The following is a 23266-nucleotide window of genomic DNA, read 5'->3' as shown; positions in this document are numbered from 1 at the left end:
TTAGCCCAACCCTCTCTCGTTTCTGGATGAGAAATTATCTCAGGCTTTCACAAAGTTCACTCTTAATATAGCAACCTACGCACTAGCATTCATGACTGCAAGGGCAGCGACTCGGGCCCAGGGTGAGGTCAGACGACAAACCGAAAGCCCCGCCAGTGCTTGCATCTCCTGAGAATGCAACTCTGTCTCCTCCAACATGAAAAAGGAGCAGGAGGAGAATAAAAGCCTCGGCTGAAAGAGAGGGCTGGGAGGCCCACTGGGAAGCCACACGCATCACCGCCACTTTGCTGGGTGCCGCAAAGAGCAACTCTGGAGGGCTGCCCTGGCTGATCATGAATAATCTCCCAGGGAACTGGGACAGGGTGGGGTGGGGAAGGGGTGAGTAAGGAGGGTTGTGTGTGAGAAGCCCGGGGCCCTCCCCAGGTCAGCTGCATCTGGAGCAGTTTCTCTAGCAGACAGTAAAGAACTCGATTACATCCAGTTAACTGTGCTCTAAACTGATTATGCATGTGCCGGGCTAATGGATTACATTAGCAAGAGGAAAAATAACATGCAATCAATCTCCATTTACTACAGGCCACACCAGGGCCTAGAGAAAAAGTGACTCTCAAACCACCTCCCACCCCACCCCAAATCAGTGGACTGACGAAACCTTATGAGAGGGAGCCCCTCTTGGTTGCAAGAGAAGTCTTATCTTAGTCGTACTGAGGGACCAAAGGGCTCAGGACGAGCACGGGAATGATAATCCCAGCAATGTCATCCAGGAGGGAGTGGGAGAGCTCCCCACCCGCTACGGCGGATCCCAGGCAGGCACAGGGCCATTCATTACCCAAAGACTAATGAGACCAGACTAATGACCTTTGGCTCCTGACAGAGGTAATTCTGCCCTGGTCACCCCCGGGGATGTGCCGGTCAGATGCACGATTTTGGAACCTCTCCATTGGGTGCTGGGTCCATGTTCTACCCTGCCGCCCAACACTCAAGACCCTTCTCCCCATGCCATCTTTTTGAACAAGAGTTTCCTCTACCTTAAAGAAAAGGAATGAAAAAATGAAGGCCCAGGAGGACAGGCCCATAGTGCAGAAACACACAAATAAACTGCATGTCTTCCATCCAACACCTCACCCTGACTCTCTGGGTGTAACCCGTGGACAAGATTTGTGGACCAAAACGGGATGTTCTCAGCAAATCCTTTCCAAGTTCCAGGCCCGTTAGAAGCAAAGCCAAGTGCCTGACAGACTCTTATTTAAGACTGCAGCCGCATGGAGGATGCAGCGTGCGAGTTAATCACCACCGTGTGCGTTTTAGAATCTAAAGGGCAATTTTTTCCTCGGATGGAAGAGGCCAGCTTCATGCCACCTCTAAACAACCTTCATCAAAGTTGCGCACAACCTTCAATGGCCACGCCGAGTCCTTTGTACAAATTTTACTCAGTCGGGTCCTTTGGAAATTCTTTTTCCCACTGGTTTTTCCATCAGGTTTTCTTGACCACGTTGGCACCATCCTGTTGCCAGTTCAGACCTCCAATTTAAACTGACTGCAAAGGGACTTTTTCTTTCAATGGTGGCACAAAACTCAGCCACTCCAGCAACGTTCTTGCTCATTTGAGATAAGGGGATTGGCTGCGTGGAGCCCAGACCTTCCTCACTGCACCGCAGCTGAATTGATGGTCAGTTCCAGAACATTCCAAACCCTCTACCTCATTCCTGCCTTTTCCTCCTTTACCTAAAGTGCTTTCTCATCGGCATTACGCAGTCCTCCCCACACCCTGAGAAGGAGCAACTGTAAAATGAAGTACAATTATCAATCCCCGCACAGGCCGACATGGTGAAAGGCCTAGACATCTTTCTTACGTGGAATCTCCATTTAAAATCATGCTGAGTACAGCAGGGCCTCAGCTAGCTCAGGGCCAGCACAGACCAAACACTCGTGGGCCCAAGACGCAAGAAACAGTGTGAAAGGCAAGAGGAGAGGCTGATAACAGGAGTAAGGAAAATGAAAACAGAGAGTGAGGGAGTGGAAGGTGTGTGGAATGAAGTCGGGGAGATTTATGGCGATTTGTACCTGATTGTTCATACTAAAGCCATTATGGGATGATTAGAGAAAAAGGTGAGACTTTAAGTCCAGTGAAAATCAATAGAGACGTCTGGAGCAATTCTGCCGTGCAAGTGAAAGGACTATTTACAGTATCCGGAGCACCTCCTCCTAGGTTACCACCTACGGAGTAGAGGGAAGGGCTGGGGCGGACGTGGGGGCTGGGGGGAGAGGAAGAATAAATGGACAGGAAGGAGGGAAGAGGAGAAGAGATAGAGGGAGGAGGGAGGACGGGAGAAGCCCAGGAAAGGAAGAAAAAGTGTAAGGAAGAGAAAGGACACAGAACCCAGGAAGCAACAGGGAAAAAAAAACAGAAACAAAATCAAAGGAGGCTCCTTATGGACCCAGCTTTCCCCACAGCATTTAGCACCTTCTAGCCTGTTTCATAATTTATTCATTGTTTCTCACCCATCTCCTGCTAAAAGAATGGAAGCTGTGTGGGGGCAGGGATTTTTTTTTTTTTTTTTTTGTCAATTTCATGCACTGATGTGGACACGTGCCCAGAACAGTACCTGGCATTCAGAAGGTGCCCAGTGTATATCTGTTGGTGGGATGATGGATGCATGCATGAAAGAAGGAAGGAACAAGCCACCTCAGGAGCATCCAGGAAAGAGGAAATTGAGAAGAAAAAGGAATAAAGAGATGGAAAAGGAAAGCAGAAAAAGTCTAAAAGAAAGATGGAAATTACAGGAGTAGAGGATGCAAAAGAGCCCACATAAGTAAGAAAAGAACCAACCATCGAGGCACTGTCAACAAAACCTGCCCCAAAATGGGGCACTGAGAAAGAGAACTTTCAGCCACTAAAGCTACTCACTAAACCTGTCACGTTTCCACCTGGTGACAAAGTGGACACCGCCGACTTTCCTCCCAACTCCAGGTTCCCAACGAACAGCCTCGGGGGCCATGCCCGAGACTGTCCGTCTCCTCCCCAACGCTCCCAAACTCGCCCGTTAGGGAGCAACCCCCTCCTTTCAGAGACAGTGCCTGAGCCCCGAGGAGCTGGGCCTTACCTTGTACAGCTTCAGGCTGGCCTCATGCCGGGAGTTGACCGTGTGCAGCCGCAGCTTCTCCAGGCTGTTGGTGTAGTAGTCGCAGGCATTGCACTTGAGGTGCACCGGGTTGCCGATGGCCACACACTTGAGCCTCCACTCGTTGGCCTTGCCGCCCTCCTTGATGTGGGCCACCAGCTGGTACTTCTGCACGTGCTTGTCTGTCTTGCAATGCAGCTGGAAGTTGGCCTTGAGCTGGGTGTTGTAGCGACAGAGCTTGCACTGGTACGAGTCCCCCATCACCGCCTTCCACTCGTCCTCTGACAGGCTGCGCTCCACGTTCATGTGCAGGCCCAGCATGTCCAGGTTGTCTGTCGTGAACTTGTTGCAGACAGCGCACTGGAAGAGCTTCAGCGATGGGTCATTGGTCTGGATGAAGCTCTCCCCCAGGTTCATCAGCTCCTCTGATACCAGCTGCCCGCCCCCGAGCCGCATGTCTAGGGGGATCTCACCGCCCACTGCGGGGAAGGAGAGAGGGAGAGAGTCAGAGACCAGGCTCACGGTCACGGCCACTGCTGAGGCATCACCCAGACCTCCGCCACCCTCAACTGGGGTCCAGAGGAAAAGATCACATTTCAAGTGTTACAAAGGGCTACGAGCTGGAAAACAAGCAAGCAAGCAAACAAACATAGTCAACCTGATGTGTTCAATCTTTCCTACAGACATTCTGAAACTTGTGGCAGATTTTGTATTTTCTTTCTTTAGGAAAAGAACATTAGAAAAATTAGAAACTGTAACTTCATATCTATATATATATCTATTTATCTATCTATCTATATATATATATCTATATAGATAGATAGATATTTCCCCCCTCCCCCGAGATGGAATCTTGCTCTGTCGCCCAGGCTGGAGTGCAGTGAGGTGACCTCAGCTCACTGCAACCTCCACCTCCCCAGTTCAAGCGATTCTCCCGCCTCAGCTTCCCAAGTAGCTGGGATTGCAGATACCCACTACCACACCCCACTAATTTTTGTATTTTTTAGTAGAGACGGGGTTTCACCATGCTGGCCAGGCTGGGCTCGAACTCCGACCTCAGCTGATCTGCCCACCTCGGCCTCCCAAAGTGCTGAATGACAGGCATGAGCCACCGCATCTGGCTACCTCTTTAATATTCCAATTAAGCCCCTCTCTAAGAGCTAAGAAAAGACAGAAATATGTATAGTTCACTGGATATAACAGAATCTCAAACCCCAGACCTCCCCAAATTAGAAATGACTTACAGCTACAATCTTAGCATACCAAATCTTCACGGCAAGCCAGAATCGGGCCCAGAATCCATCTGAAGTGCCAGTGACCAACATGACTTTCTACCATCGTGGGAACATTCTGTGGCTGTGTTGTCTGATGCAGCAGTCACTGGCTACATGTGACTAATGAATACTGGAAATATGGGTAGTGCATCCAAGGAACTGAATTTTTAATGCTATTTAAATTTCAGAAGCTACATGGTCATAAGTGGCACCTGAGTTGGACAGTACATCTCTCAAGCAAAGATTTGGGGAGTAGGGCTGGGTGCGGTGGCTCCTGCCTGTAATCCAAGCACTTTGGGAGCTAAGGCAGGCAAATCATTTGAGCCTAGGAGAGACCAGCCTGGTCAACATGGTGAAACCCCGTCTCTAAAAAAATACAACAGAAACTAGCCAGACATGCTGGTGCACACCTGTAGTTCCAGCTACTCAGGGACTGAGGTGGGAGGATCGCTTGGGCCCAGGAGGCAGAGGCTGCAGTGAGCCGATATCGTGACACTCAGCTCTAGCCCTGGTGACAGAGCAGGAACCTGTCTCAAAAAACAAAACACAATAGGTTGGGGAGTGATCCCTCTACTCCTCACCACTCCCCTCTGGTCAATAACCCACCTGTCAGTCAATGCTGCCAACCCTTCCATGTCTTCCCAGTAGGGCCATCTGTTCCCTTTCCTGAGCCTCCGCCCTGTGTGACATGCAGGGCTACCCTAGGACCTATCACATTCCCTTTGTCACTCAGTCACCCACATACAGAGAGGCATTATAGCTGGGATCCCCATCAGGGTGCCACCTCCCTAGGACAGGGGTTCAGTCTTATCCTCGCTGGCCTTCTACAGAGTGCACAGATGCCCAAATGTTTGCTGTGCCAAACAAGAGTAAAAAAAGAGTGGAATGCTGCATGCTCAGGAAGTGGACCGAGATGGACAGTGAGACACGAGGATCAGCTCCACATCTCCACAAGAGGGCCAGATGAAGAGCTCCTCCTTCCTCTCCTACCCTGGACTTTTCCAGTCCACCACTGCCCTGAATAAACCGAGGACAAGCTCACATTTGCTACGGTAAATTAACACTGCAAGTCCTTATTTCTACCACAAGAAAGGCTTGGAAAGAGCAGACTTCCCTCACATTCCTAGAAGTGTACAGTCAAACAGAGAGCTGAGCACTGGAGTCTAGTTTCTCTTTCCTAAACACACGCATGCTTGAACTATTAGTTCTGCCCCCGCTCCCGCAACTGATATTTAAACTTGACCTTTTATGTGTGGTTGGGCTGAGGTTATTTTACTTTTTATGACTGATTAGAATTCAAGTCAGTGGCTCATCAGAGAAAATATTTCCTTTTTTTTTTTTTAAATGATTTTCTTATTTACGCTACACAAGTCACCTCGAGTGAAAAGATCAGTACAGGCTCTGCTAAGCAGACCAGCAGCTGCGTTTGAAGCTCATGGACTGTCTAGAGAGCCATAGAAATCTTTTGCACATGCATTCCAGAAGGCTTAGGAAGCTTTCAGCTTGTTGTCTGTCTTCCCATCTCCCCTGGTGAGAGGAACCATAACTATGACATTCTTTTTAGGACAAGAAAGAAAAACAGAAAAAAGAAAAAGAAAAAAAAAAGCCTAAAAGCTCCATTCCTTAACGGGGACGAAGGCCAGGCAACATCCATGAAACATACTCGGTGTTCAGTCAAAGCAGACACTGCCCGGAGGGTAAGACAAGGAGCAAACATATATTTGTTTCTGATGCCAACCACCTGAAGCATCAAATCATCTCCACTTTTTAGATTTAACCTCGGCGCATCAATACTGCTCTAAAGAGAAATTCAGCTGTCACTTGCTGATGCCTGAGTGAAAATGAGAAGTTCTTGGAACAAGCAGAGGAACTAAGTCCCAGTTTCCATTCTAAGCTCTTTTTATTTTTAAGAGACAAGGTCTCACTCTGTTGCGCAGGCCCAGGCTGGACGGGTTCACTGTAGTCTCAACCACTAAGGCTCAAGCGATCCACTCGCCTCAGCCCCCCAAGCAGCTGGGACCACAGGTGCACCCCACCACATCCAGCCTATCTTTAAAAAAATTTTTTTCATAGAGATGTTGTCCAGCTGGTCTCAAACTTCTGGGTTCAAGCGATCCTTGGACTCCCAAAGTGCTGGGATTATAGGCATGAGCCACTGTACCTGGCCAGCATTGTAGGCTCTTAAAATGAAATGCAAAGGAAAGAAGCAGCAGAGTGGTGAGACGGGTGAGGATGACAGGCAAGTGAAAACTCCCTTCAGGAGCTATGCCTCAGAGAAACAAGCCCAGGGTTTAGAATTCTACAAATACGTACGACTAAAGGAACTAATTCAGCTGCCACAAAGTGGAGGAATCTCACCCAATTCACTAACAAGAGCAGAGCTCCTAAACTTAAGAAATTGGGGCTGGACATAGTGGCTCACACCTATAATCCCAACACTTTCGGAGGCCAACGTGGGCGGATCACCTGAGGTCAGGAGTTCAAGACCAGCCTAGCCAATATGGTGAAACCCCGTCTCTACTGAAAACACAAAAATTAGCCAGGCATGGTGGTACATGCCTGTAATCCCAGCTACTTGGGAGGCTGAGGCAGAAGAACTGCTTGAACCTGGGAGGCAGAGGTTGCAGTGAGCTGAGATCACACTATTGCACTGCAGCCTGGGTGACGAGAGTGAAACTCCAACTCAAAAAAAATTTTTTAAGTACTTGGCAGTTCTTTAGCCTTTAGCCATGCTGGATACATGGTCTTGGAGCAGGTCCTCCTCTCTGGGTATACACCCAACTCTAACACTGGAACTGACTGCTTGACACGTGAGCCCACCCAAAGGCACATCCTTAGGAAGGCACACAGATTAAAAGGCATGCTCTGGAATCAAAGGAAGACGCAAGGGAGCTGTGAAACTTTGTGCAGGTGTCCAGGGGCTGGCTGGCTACTTGGGAAGCACACGGCCACCCCGAGCAACCCCTTTCTGGGTGCTGCACTAAACTTCAGAGTTGAAAGGAAGGTTTGGGAAGAAGTTCACAAGGCCTCAAATCTAATGTGCAGTCTACAAAGAGCAGCAGATCCAACTGTGCTGGGTGAAGGAGTCTCAACTCTTTCCTCAAAGGCCTCTGAAAAGCAGCATCCCCAGAATCAGTATCTGTTTGATGACACTAAAGAGAAGGTTCTGCCAATGGGAAGCATGAGAACAGTGTCCGTGTAAAGAGAAGTGTATTTCAGAAAAACTTTCTCCCCCTGAAGAACTCAGTCACATCTAATGACACAGCTACAGCCATCTTATAAGTGGGTTACGGGGAAAAAAAATCAGTAGAGCCACCTACAGAACTGAAAGTTATGGCTGTTTTTATTTGCATAAGTTGGTTTCTCCTACTGAGGTCATACGACTCAAATTCCAAGTCTCTGGGACACTTACTACAGTCCCCAGGCCCAATGGAGCTTCCGGCATAAAGGATCTGTGACTTTCACACCTTCTTAGCAATTCTCAGGGCCCAAGGAAGGCACAGGTGTACAGGGACTCCCCTCAGCCAAGAAGTAGTGACACTGAAAATTCAAGGGCCCTTTGTGACTGAGCTGGATAAATCCCTTGGGAAAAAGAGCTCTAGTCTCTTTAAGAAATAAGGTGTGGTTCTTCTCAAAGTGGCTGTGAATTTTTTCTACGTAAAAACTCAAAGTTTTCAGCACCCAAATCCTATACTCTTGGTCCTATTCTAGATATGGTAAACCAACTGGTAAGACTAGGTGCCTGGACAGAGTTCTTCCATGTGTGTCTAGAACAAGTGTGCATTCTTCAGTTCCTTCTGAACCTGTTGCAATGCCCAGGACAGTGCATAATGCCCCAAAAACTCACAGACACTTGGCATGAACATGAAATATTTCCCTACTTCTCAATCCAAGCCTTAGTTATTTCTTCTCAAGGTAATTAAAAAGCCTCATTTTAGGCTGCCAATGGTGGCTCACACCTGTAATCCCAACACTTTGGGAGGCCAAGGCAGGAGGATCACCTGAGGTCAAGAGTTCAAGACCACCTTGGCCAACATGGTGAAACCCTGTCTCTACCAAAAATACAAAAATTAGCCAGGGTGCCTATAATCCCAGGCACTTGGGAGGCTGAGGCAGGAGAAGCACTTAAACCTGGGAGGCGGAGGTTGTACTGAGCCGAGATCGCGCCACTGCACTGCAGCCTGGGCGACAGAGCAAGACTCCATCTCAAAAAAAAAAAAAAAAAAAAAAAGCCTCGCTTTGACCCGACATGAACCTACCCATGTTCTGTCTTCATTCCACCTCCACTGTGCTTGATTTGCTCCAAGCTCTACCTTTCAAGATTCTACAGCTCCTTTCAATTCCTACTGTTTTTTAAAAAAACAGAATACTGATGCCCATCCCCTGGCATGCACAGTTCACCCTGGGGACAAGTAAGATCACCAGTGCTTGTGCATCCACAATTCGCCAGTTGGTCCAATACCTTCAAATCATTTGGTAGTGGACGATCAACAGGCAAATGTTTCAAAATGGAAAAGAAGATTGAAGTACCAAGGATTCAAAACTGAATACAGAGCAAGAAAAAGAAATGGAATGCTTGGAACTATAACTCATTGGCGACAATTAGCACTAAAACGCCACACACAAAAAAACTTGCTAACTAGTAAGGCCTGGCCCCCAGTAGTCTAAGCCATCCCAGGGAAAGTTTCTCACTGACACTCTGTTGCCAGAACAACCTATCCCCACATCAGTAATGGTATATTGCTCAATTCAGGCCACTGTCACTGATCCCACGAGGTGCATTAGCAGGGTCAAAGGATGGGGAGCAGGCAGGACCCTGTTTGAGGCATACGGGGTGGAGGCCTGAGTGGCCCAATTATCGGAAGCTTCTCATGAAACCCATTTGTAGATTTTTTTTGGCAGTAGAAGTTATCCTCAACATGGCTGTGGTTCTTTCTACATAAAAACTCAAAATTTTCGGCATCCAAATCCTACACTCTTGGTCCTATTCCAAATATGGTAAGCCAATTGGTAATATTTTGTACCTGGACACAAAGCCAAGTTAGCTTCTATAAAGGATAGGTCATTCTTCCCGGCAACAAAGACTCGCTCTGCTAACCAGGATCTAACTGCTATCAAAAGTTAACTTTCCTTGATGGGCAATTTTTACCACTTACTCATTTTTCATCCTCACAACCCTCACAACAGTGCCACCAGAACCATTTAATTCCCAATTAATTCGCAACATTTTAATCACCAAGTACTCACCGAAAACAAGTAAGAAAAAAAAAAATCACATCTCTTTCATCAAGGTCCTCATAAATACACAGAGAACTCTGAGAAGTCTATCTGGGTGGTTCCCAGCTCAGCAGAGACTCAGCCTTTGGTTATGTGAATAACGTACACTCTGAGATTATTATTATTGAGATGACTGTCTCTATTCATATCACTGAGATAACTGTCCCTATTCCTCTTATTGAGGTGACGGACCCAACTACAGTTTCCTGTAAGTTTCAGTAAATACTTGATGAAACCCCAAAGTTTTGGGCGATTACAGTGATTTTTCAAATTGAAAAGGAGACCAAGAAAGAGAGAATGGAACAGAAAACTAGAGGAAACACTCACATTTTCATCCTGGCCCTACGTAGCCAGAGTACCATCTTATCTCTTTTGAATGTATGAACGCTTCCATATGGACACACCGAGTTCAAGGGATCCTTGAGAATAAATACTTGACTGTGAGACACTCCAGTTTACACCGAAACCACTCGAGAAGACCAGAGTCAACTGAATCCACAGGACTATGTCAGCCTATCCACTGCTCTCCCCAGTTAAATGCCTACCATGGAAACAGACAAACACGGAGTCATCCTCACCTAGAGCCGGCGTCATGGCGGCCATGGGCCCGGCGGGATCCAGCTGGAATCCACTCATCATGAACTGGGCGTCCGAGGCCGCGTTGTCCATCTTCAGGTTGGGCAGGTTCATGTTCTGGGCCAGGTAGTACTGGTAGAGCTCGGCCTCTGCAGGCGAGGGTAGGCTGCCGAGCCCCAGGTGGCGGTTGTGCTGCATCTGGGTCATGTTCTGCTGCAGTAACATCATGTTGTGCATGTGCTTCTCGCTGGTCATGTGGATGCGAAGGTTCCTGGCCACGTTGGTCTCGTAATCGCACACCTCGCACCGCCAGGTGGGTTTGGTTTTTGGTTTGGTGGGCGAGGGGGCCCCGCAGGAGCTACTGATGTTGGCCGCTGCCGCCGCCGCAGCTGCCGCCGCTGCCGCCGCCCCAGCAGTGTGACTGAAGACCTGCTCCCCGCCTCCGTTCTGCAGGTTCTGCATGTTGTTGAGATGCTTGTCGGACTGCATATGAATACTGAGGTTGCCTTTGGTTGTTGTGGAGTAGTTACACACCTCGCAGCGGAAAGGCTTGTAACCACATGTGTAGCTCTCGCCTCGTGCCAACCGGGGGTGGGGCTGCCCGCTTTTGCAGTAGACGCAGGAGCCCCCAGGCTCCGGGTGCTTCTCCTTCATGTGCGCCTCCAGGGTCTGCTGGTACTTATAGTGCCAGTTGCACTTGGGGCACTTGAGTGTCTTGCACGAGTTACGAGAATGCATCATGGTCATGTGGCCGCCCAGCGAGCGGGAGGAGCCCAGGACCGTGTCGCATTTGGGGCACTCCACACCACTCCCCGAGGGGCACTCCCCTACCCCAAGCTCGCAGAGGGAGCCAGCATGCTGGTGATGGGGGACGAAGCCCCCATCATCGCCCTCTGTGCTTTCATTTGGTTCTGGTGCTGTGGCATTGTCTTTATTGGCACTTTCGTCAGCGAAGTCCAGCCTCCTGCCGCCCTCTGCCACATTGGCCCTGACGCCCTCACTGTTAAAGCTTAAACGATTCCTCCTGTTCGCACCATCAAAGACAACAAAGGAAGAAGCAGAATTAGAACTAGTAGAAGCTGTGCCCCTCGACAGGGTCTGGAGCACGTTAGGCATTAAGGGGGAGTTAGGAATGCTTTGGTTTGAGAGAGCAAGGTCCTTTTGGCTGCTACTACCTGCCGTGGCCCCAGCCTCCTCGTGGGGCCTGTCCTCCAGTTCCTCGTCCAACTCGCTGGGAAAGAGTCCTTTGCAACCCTCGTCTTCCTCCTCCTCTTCCTCCTCCTCCTCTTCTTCCTCCTCCTCCTCCTCCGCCTCTTCCTCCTCCTCTTCCTCCTCCGCCTCCTCTTCGGCTGGCTCTACTTTCTCAGAGCAGCAGTCCCCGTCGCCCGCTTCTTGCTTCTCTCCTTCTGCTGCCCCAGAGTCCTTGCCCTCTGAGGATTTGGTAGGACTGGAAGCCAGAGGCCCCAGGGGGACTGAGGTAATGGGGGTCTTCAGGACCGAGCTGGTGAGCCCACCAAGGTTCAACAGGGTGCTGGGGGTCAAGAGACCAGCCTGGGGCTGCTCAGGGCCCACGGTGGAGCCGGCTGGGAGAGCTTCCTCCCCTTCCATGCGAATGCCACTAAATTTACCATAAAAACTGTGTCCGGGGCCTATGAGGTTAGCTGTGGAAACTAAAGGGTGTTGAAAGTTTTTGTTTTTTGGTTCCAGAAAACTTACAAGGGGTTCCTTGTCTTTGCCGATCCCTTGGATGATAGCGGAGATGTTCTTATTGCTAAGAATTTTCCGCTCGTCTTCGCTCAGGGTCATTCGATGGTCATGCACCGCGTGGGTCACAAACGAACGGACGTACCCGAAGGAGAGCTTGCACAGGAAACACATCAGGATGGGCTTCCTCTTGCCGTAGAGCACGAAGCCGTCGAATTTGGACAGGTCCACATTGTTGGGGACATCTTTGGCTACGCAGGAGCTTTTGGCAGAACCGTCGCTGTTCAGGTAATCCTTGTTGCTTTTGTGTCGCACGTCAAACACGCGGAAGCTGTGCAGGACGGGGCTGAGCCCCGCCAGGGCTGAGGTATTCGGGAAAGCCTGGTCTGGGCCCTCAAACCATTTCCCGAAGGATGAGGCTATGTGGAAAGTGTTGATGATCTGCGGGTACACGGGTGCAGCACACGAAGGGTCCCCTTGCTTGCCCCCCGCACCGGGGAGAGAGTTCAGGAAGAGCGAGGGGAGAGGCCCGCTGCCACTGCTGCCACTGCTGCCACTGGCACCCCCGCCCTGGGTCAGCTGGCTCAGGCTCTCCACAATGTAGGCAGAGCCGTCTGGCTGGTAGACGATCTCCCCCGCCAGGTTCTCCACGTCACTCTCCTCGTCCCCCTCCTCGCCGGTGTCGCTGGCGCTCTCCTCTCTCAGGGGTGGCGGGGGGCGCGCGCTGGGGCAGTGGTGCTCCATGTAGGTCTGGAGGCTGGCGAAGGAGGCCGAGCACTCGTTGCAGGCGACCTCCTTGCTGGCAGGCTCTGCAGGGGGCCCGGCCGACGCAGCGCTCTCCGCCAGGCGCTCATTGAAGGGGGCCCTCAGGCTGTCCAGGGGCCCGTGGCTCTCGCCTGTGGACTGCTCCATGCTACTGGGTTTGTCAGGGAGGTGGGTGCTATTGAGTTCAGTCCATTGCTGGTGCTGAGGAATACCGCACCCATTGTCCTTCCCCGAGACGACGGGCGAGTCACAGCCTTCCATGGTAAGGCCTGCGTGGAGCTTTCATTGCACCCAGTACGGAGGATCGGACCTGAAGGGCGTAGGCAAGGGGGGAGGAGGGAGAGGGGGGGAAAGAGAGAGAGAAAGGAAAGAGGTTAGGAGGGCCGAGGCTGAGGTCCCACCGCACGGAGCGCTCTAAGAGGCTGCTTCTGTCCACAACACCCACAGCGCGGAGACACGGGGTGGAGGGCAGGCCTGGAGACACTGCCCCATACCATACAGCACACAGGCCGTGGCGCAGCCAGGTCCACAAATGAGCGGGGGACATGGGGAAAGCGGGCCAGGAGCAGGCCTCTTTGGCTTCGAACTGTCACCACTCTGCCCCAGGACTAGCAGGAATTTCCATTCTTTGCCAGCAAAGCTTTGATGGGCCACCGTGGAGAACGGACACATCATCTCTCAGCCCCCCATGAGGTCACAGTCACAGCCCTGGCACTATGGACAGACCACACGAAGTCAACCCTGGCTCCCCGCACTGTCTGTGGATCAGGGGAACACAGGGGAGGGCTGAGAAAAGGAGGGTTCAGTGTCCCCAGAAAAAGGATGGTCAAGTGGGATACACTCATGGATTTAGAAAAGTTGCCGCCGTCATGTTTCTGACCATGGGTCTAGTTTGAGAAGTTCCAAGAAGGTGGGTGAGGACCCTGAGGTTCACAGAGCAGGCATGCAGGCCTGGACGCACTCCACAAAGTTCTCTCGAGGTCTGGGAAGCATCGGTCCCATTTTACAGGCAGTAAAACAGAGGGGCTTGAATCTAAAAACTGGCCCAGTGCTAACCTGACTACCGTGAAACAGAAGAGAAGACGAGTGCCCAGATTCCTGTCTCCTCCAACCCTGCCAGTCACGCTCCCTGGACTGTGCGACTCCGCTGACTTCACACTAAAACTAGGTAGGTGCAAAACATGAGCTTGGTATTTCCAGCAGCAGTGGACCAGCCTCTGGATCCACCAACTCTCCACTCCAGCAGCTTCTATCTGGCCCTGGCTGGAGGGAGCGCGTTCCCCACGTGCTTGGTGTTTTTTGCCATCAAAGATCTGAGCAGCAAGCCGAGACAGCAGCTGGGCTTGGAGAGACCCGGCTCCACACCTGCCTCTTAGTTATTAGTCACTGCCCAACCAGCTGTCCTTCAGCCCGGGGGCTTTTCCATTTCCGACTCCAAAGTGCCACTGAGCTGAATGTGCCCTCTGAGACCTCACGTCCCTAGGGAGGGAGGCATCAGATCACAGCCACTCTGCTCTGGCGGTAACATCATCGCAGGGGCGATTATTCCATCTGGCCCTGCTCCTACAGGCAGCCCAGCACCTTACAGCGCCCTGATCATTCACCCATAGGTCCCCGGCTACCCTTCCCTGCTGCTCCTCCTGGAGAACATGTGGCTGCTTCTCCACCCACCAACTCATTCATACCCGGCCGGTAAAGGTTTCAGCCAGGCTTGATCTCACTTCCCTCCCCCATAGCCCCCATCTTCTCAGTCTTTTTTTTTTCCATTTCTTGATTCTTGACTGCACAGTGAGCCAACAGCTCCCCCTCGGGAAAAGATGGGGAAGGCAGGTTTACCACAAGTCTCAGGAGAAATAACTTTGGAAGACTGAAGCCATGCTGTGTCTCATATACACATGCAAACACACACTCCTATCTCTCCATTTATAACCTCAGATTTTGCAGCCACAAAGTTCCATGCTCCTTAGAAAGGACATACTGACTGAAAACAGGCACTAAACCAAACCAAACAGCAAATGCAATGGGACTTCCCCGCCAGGCTGAGCCAGGATACAGGTGAGACCCCAGGGTGGCTCTTCTTAAGGGATGCTTCTGACTGGCTGGATGACATCTGATTGACAGCTTGGGCCAAAAAGGTTGGCAGGCCTGAAGGGGCGGGAGGGTTAACAGCCCGATTGTAAAATCAATGTCATAAATGCTTGGTAAGTTACAGGAACATGCGGGAAGAGGGGGCCGCGATTGATAAAGGAGAACAGCTTTGATGCTGCACCAGGGACTTGTTTATCGACAGCAAAGCCAATCTCCTCTCCAGCCTGGGCTGGGTCAGAGAAACCTGCAAGCGTTTACCAATTAATTGGTGGGCTTTTCTTGCTCTGTTCTTATTCCTCCTCCTCTTCCACAAACTATCCGGCTAAGGGGCTGGGAGTTTAAAAACCTCCCTTACTTTGTTTTCTACTCCAAAGCAGAAGATGTCAAGAAAGAATGACATCGTACCCACCCATGATGGTGGCTGGTGACCCCGTGGTGGTGGCGCCAGAGCCCACTCATCCACAGGGAGAGGCAGCCATGAGGATGCAGGTGGGAGAGGAGGAACCCGCTTCAGGACTCTAGCTACCTCCTCTGGGCCTCCTTCCCACGCACACTGGCTGCGACCAGCAGGCCAGTCTGCAACCTTGCCAAACAAAGCGTAGTTCATGCACTTGTGGCATTATACTCTCCAGCGAGCTTGTGAGACACGCACTCTCTCCTGCCCCAAGAAAATCTGCATTTTCACACCATCCTCAGGGACCGCACACTCAACTTGAGGCACTCTCTGAGCACAGCTCTTCTGTGCTTCGTACCTGTATTGCTAGGAAACCAGGGAAGGTCGGTCTTAGACTCCTCCTGGTCCCTGGGAGGTGCAGGGATGGAGATAGAGAAGAGGGGGACCTGTGTACAGAGATCAAGAGTTCTCTCCAACCCACCCCATCCTGTGGCTTGAGGGTCTCAAGGCATCTACCACTCTCCCACCCAGCCGGCTGTTTCTCTCTCACTGTTTATCAGCCAGTCAATAAGAAAAAAGGTAGTTCTTACTTAAGAAGGCAGAAGTCAACTCCGCAGGTCGATCAGCACTCTGTCTGTAAACATGGTTTCCCGTAAAATCAATGGTCTTCAGTTACAGAGGGCAGCCTGGGAATCCAGTGGGTCCCCGCGCTTTTCCAAGCAGCCCTGCCATCCTGACAACTGCACCTCTCTTCAGGCTCCCCCCAGGCTCTGTGCCCCTTCCCAGTGCTTTCCTAGTGCCAGGGCCAGCTCGCACAGACTCACACCCCTCCACCCTTCCTGCAGCCCCCTTCTCTGCTGGTGATACCCGGAACTCCCTCTAAAAAACGTCCAGGTATTCTACTCCCAGCCCCCAGTGTTGTACTTAACACAGGCTTTAAGAATTCAGTTAGGTTTTTTTTTTGTTTTTGAGACAGAGTCTCACTCTGTCACCAGGCTGGAGTGCAGTGGTGTGATCTCAGCTCACTGCCACCTCCACCTCCCAGGTTGAAGCGATTCTACTGCCTCAGCCTCCTGAGTAGCTGGGACTACAGGCACGCACCACCAAGCCCAGCTAAATTTTTGTATTTTAGTAGAAACGGGGTTTCACCATGTTGGCCAGGATGGTCTCAATCTCCTGACCAGGTGATCTACCAGCCTCAGCCTCCCAACGTGCTGTAATTAGAGGCATGAGCCACCACACCTGGCCTCAGTTAGATTTTAACAGAGCACATCTCTCCAATGAGAAAGTTAAAGGGAAGCTACAGGAATGACCTAGCTTGCTCGCTCTCTCTGCTTAGCACTTACATCTGCCATCTGAAAGGTAATCTAGTACAGAAAAATTCCAACACCTTCATCAAGCACCCCCTCCAGACCCCTGCTCATCTTCCAAGCTCCCTTGGAACCACCTGTAAAGCCCACTGCATCTTTGCCAATATCAATCTTTACTTTCAAAGATTGTTTAAAAGGATAAAACACTACCCTGTTACCCTGTAACTCCCTATTAATTAAAACATTCGCCTCCCTCATTATAAACATGTGCTTATGACAGTTTTATCCTTTTCCTTTAAGGCAGGACTAGGTAAAATCCAACAGTTTCAGGGAAGCTGGGGTGGGAGGGGAGGGGTGCAGTGATGACGAAGGGGAGGGGGTTCCTGCTGTTGCTCCAGCTCCCAGAGAATTAAACATGAACAGTCGCACCGTGTAATTTTAAATTGTTAATTAGCACAGGGTTAATTAGGCGGTCCTTTCACAAGAGGCTGTCTGGTAGGAAACCAAGAAGGGAAACAAAGGGGAAGGGAGGAAAAACAGAGAAGAGAGACAGTGAGAAACTGTTGCCTCCACACATATGCCATGCGGGATCACCCGAGAGACATCAGCCGGCAGGCGAGGATACCTGTTTCCCTCGGTGATCCCCTGCTCTGCCGGAGGGGAGGCAGTGAACACCGCCTTCCCACAGGCAACCAGACAGCATACATCAAAGGCCTCAAACATGCAGGTGCCTACCCCTTGACTTGGCAATTCCCCGTTCCAGGAGTTCATCTTAAGGAAACAACCCAAGCAATGCATGAAGACATAAGATGATTCATCATAGCATTTATAACAGAAAAAAAAAAAAAAGGAAAAAATTGGGCGAGAACAGGGACCCTAAATAAATTACAGTGCACAGAACTCCATATGTTGTTATAAATATGCTTTCTTTAAAAAAAAAAACTATTTTATAGGCATGGGAAAACGATCATACAGATGCTGAAGGAACAAAGCACAGAGAGGTATGTAGAGGAGAATATGAGATTTCTATCACAATTTTTACAATGGTGAATTCTAGGGAATGAGGTTATGGGTGACTTCATGTCCTCCTTTGTGCCTTTCTTTCCCAAAGCTCTTTAAAATTAAAACCATCACTGAGGCAGGAGGATTGCTGAAACCCCAGAGTTCAAGGCTGCAGTGAGCTATGATCGAGCCACTGCACTCCAGCCTGGGTGACAAAACAAGATGTAATCTCTTAAAAAAAATAGAAAAAAATATTGAAAACCATCATAATGGAAGTCATCGCCTAATCAATTAAGTGTTGTGTGAAGACTCATGAGTACAGCATCACTTTGATCCTCATAACCACATTATGAGATAGATACTATTTTTACCCCCATTTTAGAGATGGGAAAACAGCCCACAGTTATGCAGCCCAGCTGACAAACCAGGTAGCATGAGTGGAGGGTCTCTGCTCTCAGGCACTGTTTTCCTTTGTTTGCAGGCTGGAGAGCAGTGGCGGGATCTCGGCTCACTGCAACCTCCACCTCCTGGGCTCAAGCAATTCTCCTGCCTCAGCCTCTTGAGTAGCTGGGGCAACAGGCGACTGCCACCACGGCCGGCTATTTTTGTATTTTTAGTAGAGGCGGGGTTTCACTGTGTCAGCCAGCCTGGTCTCAAACTCCTGAGCTCAGGCCATCTACCCACCTCGGCCTCCCAAAGTGCTGGGATTACAAGCGTGAGCCACCGTGCCTAATTCTCAAAGAGAATACTAGAACATTCCTACATCTCACATTCACATTCGGTCTTTAGGCACCCAGGGACTGTCCTAAGGTGACGGGATCCCAGGACTGCTCATGTAAAAGAACACTGGCAACTCACCCAAATGCCCTTTTCTTGCTTGAAAGCACACTGTTTTACTTGGATATCTTTAGACAGAGGATAAAGGAGGTAGGAGAAGCTGCTGCAAAGAATTGAAATGTCCAATATCCTGATTTTTAAAGAAAGACAAAAGGCAGATTCCAGAACCTACAGATCAGGAAACATATTCATTCATTCAGCATTTAGTGAGCACGTACTATGTGTCAGATGCTAGAGAACCCATGATAAAAAGGTCTCAGCTTACATTCTTGTGAGGAAAAGAGACCACCAACAAATACACTTAAATAAAAGGCAACTTAAAACAGTATCAAACAAGAAAAGGAACACATCGTTTTGGAGAAAGTATCAATGTCAGAGTGACTTTATGGATATGGATATACTTCAAGGATATGTTGCAAAGTACATACTGGGAAGTTCTTCATAATTCTCAAACAGATTCAACAGTTGCTGGAAAATAATTTCAGGGGTGGGATGACCCTGAGAAATTAGCAATTAGCTGTAGGTGCAGTAAGAAAACCCACATAAAATAAACTCAAAATTAGCATTACTCAGACTTAATGATCTGAGAAATACAGTAAAGTATACTTTTGTATCTTAATAAGATAGCACTGAATTTATAATTTCTTTATATCCAGGATGGCAAAACGGCTTTCAGATAATAAACTGTGGCAAATTTTATAGCCGCCTAACGATGCCATTACTTTAAGCATCAACACAGAGGTCCGTGTGTCTCGGGACACGCCACAAGGCTCTATCTTGTCCCTACTCGGCTGAGATCACCAGCTGGAGAAACAAGACCCAGCAGACACCCACTTGCAGCACTTATCAAGCTCAAGGGAACCATAAAAATGCTCAGTGGCGGAATCTAGACTGAGAAAAAGATCTTCACAAGTTGGAACGACAGGCCCAAACTAACAGGATGAAACTTTAGAAGGAAGAACATGAAGCCCTACATTTAACTTCAGGCAATCTGCTCAACCAATAGCAGATAGAAGAGATCTGCAGTCTTAAGAGCTCATGCAAACAATGATAACAAAATATCTAGGGGTCTTCCTTGATGACAAACTCAGAGGAGGCCCGAAGCTGGCATGGTGGCCAAAGACGTAATGAGGCCTCTGGCACCAGGACTACTCTGTACCTGTTGGAGCTCAGCAGGTCCACAGCCCATCGCTTTCCTCTGTCTGCACGAATAATGTCATGAACCACTGCAGGGAATCTCCTAAGAGAGATGCCAACAAAGATACTGTAGCCTCACCGGAATGGCTGAACGCCCACAGCTCAAGGGTGCAGGAAAGAGAAGTTCCATGCACGGCATGACTGCCATCCTCGGCTGTATGAAACCCTGCCTGCCACATCCAAGAGGGTTTGCTTCTATGGTTTCCACCTAGTTCCAGGTTTGAATTAGGGGTAATGAGGGGACTCTATAAGAATGAGGCCGGGCGCGGTGGCTCACGCCTGTAATCCCAGCACTTTGGGAGGCCAAGGTGGGTGGATCACGAGGTCAGGAGATCGAGACCATCCTGGGCAATATGGTGAAACCCCATCTCTACTAAAATACAAAAATTAGCTGGGCTTGGTGGCACACGCCTGTAATCCCAGCTGCTCAGGAGGCTGAGACAAGAGAATCGCATGAACCAGGGAGTCGGAGGTTGCAGTGACCGAGATCACACCATTGCACTCCAGCCTGGTGACAGAGTGAGACTCTATCTTAAAAAAAGAATGAGAGGTGGGGTCACTATAAATGAGAATCTTTCTCAACATCATCATAGTTGCTAAATGGAATGTTTATGCTGTGAAACACCGCACTCTGTGGCTTCAGAAATGAAGAAGGGGATTGTGGCTGTGTCCAGGAGGCCTCTGAAAGGTGAAGATTCTCCTCATTCCTGGGTGCTATCTGTGGGTCTGTCTGTCCCCACCAGGAGGCTGTGAGCGGCAGGAGGTCAGGTTCTCCGTGTCCTTCATCTCTTGAGTCCTCCACATCTGAGATGTAATAGGTGCTTAATAAAACAATGGGGGAAACAGGAAAAAAGATGCTCCCTGAATCCCTTCCTTTTCTTTTTTATCTTAGTTTAAGAAATGTCTGGTGTAACCATTCTCCACGAAATGGAACTGAGGCTCCTTGGAGAAATAGCCAATTCTTGGGCTAGAGCAGGAAAAGTACAAGATGGGCTTGAAGCATCTTCTTGTGCTCAGAGAATGAGGAAGATGTGTCAAAATGACCGAGGAGCAGGTTGGAGGGGTTCCCACTGGCCACATCAGGGACAATTTGAGCAAGAAAATTTGGATCACGAGGTCAGGAGTTCGAGACCAGCCTGACTAACATGGAGAAACTCTGTCTCTACTAAAAATACAAAATTAGCCAGGTGTGGTGGCGCATGTCTATAATCCCAGCCACTTGGGAGGCTGAGGCAGGAGAATCACGTGAACCCAGGAGACAGAGGTTGTGGTATGCCAAGATAGCGCCATTGCACTCCAGCCTGGGCAACAAGAGCGAAACTCCATTGAAAGAAAGAAAATTAAGGGACAGTAAAGGATTGCAACCCAACATATAACCTAAGAATCCCTAAGTCCCTACTTTAATAAAGGAAAAAAGTAAGTGTAGGAGAAAGGACAGTTCTTCCACAGGGTAAAAACTCAACTTTAATAAATGTAGAAAAAGATTATGAAGTGAGAAAATCACCATTTGGTAACCATTATCATCATCATCCACTCAAGGAAGAATCAATGGGCACCAAAACTAATGGATGAAAGTCTGAATAATAACAAGTTATTTACAATCTCAAAGTCTCTCCCCACAGAATACTTCTTAATTATAGCAGGAAGATACACACACACACACACACACACACACACACACAAAAAAAAAAAAAAAAAAAAAAAAAAAAAACCCACAGTGGAGAACCTGGCAGACATCACCTTCAATGAGTGATCAAAGTTCACGTGGCCAGCAATAAGGCAAACAGACATCATATGCCTCCTGGTAGGATACACCAAGAAGAACACAACATCCCTTCCCGGGTACTCCTGCCAAAAATGCAAAACTGGAATCTAATCATGAGGGAACATCAGGCAAATCCAACCGAGGACAGTCTGCAGAATGTCCTATGCTCTTTAGAAATGTCAGGGCCATGCGACAGAGAGACAGACTGAAGAACTGTTTAAGACTAAAAGAGACTCAAGAGGCGTGACTAATGAATGTTACACATAATCTGGGATCTTCTTTCCCCTAACAGACATAACTGGGACAAGTAACAAAATCTGAATAAAGTTTTATAGACTGGCTAATAGTGGTATATGAATGTTAATTTCCATTTTTGTTGTTGTTGTTGTTGTTGTTGTTGAGGCAGTCTTGCTCTGTCGCCCAGGCTGGAGTGCAGTGGCACAATCTTGGCTTACTGCAACCTCTGTCTTCCAGGTTCAAGCGATTCTCCTGTCTCAGTCTCCTGAGTAGCTGGGACTACAGGTGCCCACCACCTTGCCCAGCTAATTTTTTTTATGTTTTTAGTAGAGACAGGGTTTCACCATGTTGGCCAGGCTGGTCTCAAACTCCTGACCTCCAGTGATCTGCCCGCCTCAGCCTCCCAAAGTGCTGGGATTACAGGCATAAACCACCACACTGGCCTTATTTCGCAATTTTGATAACTACAGTGTGGTTATAAAAGAGAATGTCTTTGTTTTTAAAAAATACACACTGGTATATTTAGAGGTGAAAGGGCACGATGCTTTCATTTTCAAGTGGGTTAGGGAAAAATATGTGGGGGTGTGTGTGTGTGTGTGTACACACACACACACATATACACAATATATATGTACCTACATATATACAGCAGGAATATATGAGATAATGTTACCATAGAAGGAGTCTAGAAGAAGGACATGAGGATTCTTTGTTCCACTGTTACAACTTTCCTATACACTTGAAATTATGTCAAAAGAGAAAGGAACGGTCCAGAGTAAAAATTCGACATAGTAAACCCCCAAAACTACAAATGAAGAGTCAACCCACCCTGACATGCATATCTTTAATCTTTACGTGAAATTCATTCCCGGCAGAGCTTCATAAAAGGAAGTGGCTGCGAGGCTGGACAGGGAGGGGTAGAGACACAAACACAGAAAACTGGTCTCCCCCTCCTCTGGCCAAGAGGCTTCTAGGTGGAGCATTCCAGTTGGAGAAGAAAAATAAATAGCCATTCCAAGTTGGGCGGAACTTCACGTCAAACAGCACTGAGCCATCGCCCTGTGACACCCATGATCCTGACTGTGGGCTGATTTCCCTAGCTTAGTGAAAAGTGATTCTAAGGAAAAGGACAAGGGCAGCCCCTGCAGAAAAGGAGGAGTCCAGCAGCCCCCAGAGTGTAAGCATTGTTAAATCCAGACTAAAAAGTATCAGAGAGGAAAACACACTACCATGAAGAAACTATCCCCTCACTAACCCCACCTCCTTAAGAAAACAAAAACAACAAAAAAAGGTAATCCAGATTCCAAGAGAAGGTGAAACCTCCTTCAAGGGTCAAAGAAATAATACCTGCATCTGTTTAGCTTGGAATCCACTGAAGAGCCATACCCAATTCCCTTCTGTGCTTTCTACAATAATAGCATTTGTCTATCGCTGCTGCACAGAAGTCAATACGTGTTAGGCCATACATTGGTGATTCCGTCTGCCTGGGAGCGATTTCCCAGCAGCCCTCAGGACTGTTCTGCAAGTGTGGCCAGGTCAGAGAACACACACGTGCTTCAACAGGTGCCTTGTGCTGCCGGAAGTCCAGTGCCCGGAAGGCCCAGAGAATCGCCCAGGCCGTGGGCCTCCATGTTTGCTAATAAGTGCATCTGTGCTATTTCCAGTATGAACATAAATCAGCCTGGAAGTGAAAACTGCTGGCTCAGCCCATTCTGCAG

General features: G+C 49.1%; 1 protein-coding gene across 4 annotated transcripts in view; it reads right to left on the bottom strand.

Annotated features, from left to right (window-relative positions):
• Window positions 1-23266, bottom strand: part of ZFHX3 (zinc finger homeobox 3) — a 279630-nt gene that overhangs the window by 171740 nt on the left and 84624 nt on the right. For 2 of the 4 annotated variants that reach the window (XM_032283836.1, XM_032283839.1), the window contains exons 1-2: window positions 10252-16210; window positions 3105-3601 (exon numbers count right to left, since the gene is read on the bottom strand). In XM_032283836.1, the coding sequence (XP_032139727.1) occupies window positions 3105-3601; window positions 10252-12979 (3225 nt within the window). In that variant the 5' untranslated portion in view covers window positions 12980-16210. Of the gene's footprint in view, window positions 1-3104; window positions 3602-10251; window positions 16211-23266 lie in introns of those variants that run through there. The other 2 variants (XM_032283838.1, XM_032283837.1) reach the window with 2 other exon arrangements.

This window comes from Sapajus apella, unplaced genomic scaffold, assembly GCF_009761245.1.
Source record: "Sapajus apella isolate SASKATOON/1434 unplaced genomic scaffold, GSC_monkey_1.0 scaffold15, whole genome shotgun sequence".
NCBI lineage: Eukaryota > Metazoa > Chordata > Mammalia > Primates > Cebidae > Sapajus > Sapajus apella.
Note: the sequence above shows the minus strand (reverse complement) of the source record. Positions and strands in the feature narration are given on the sequence as shown.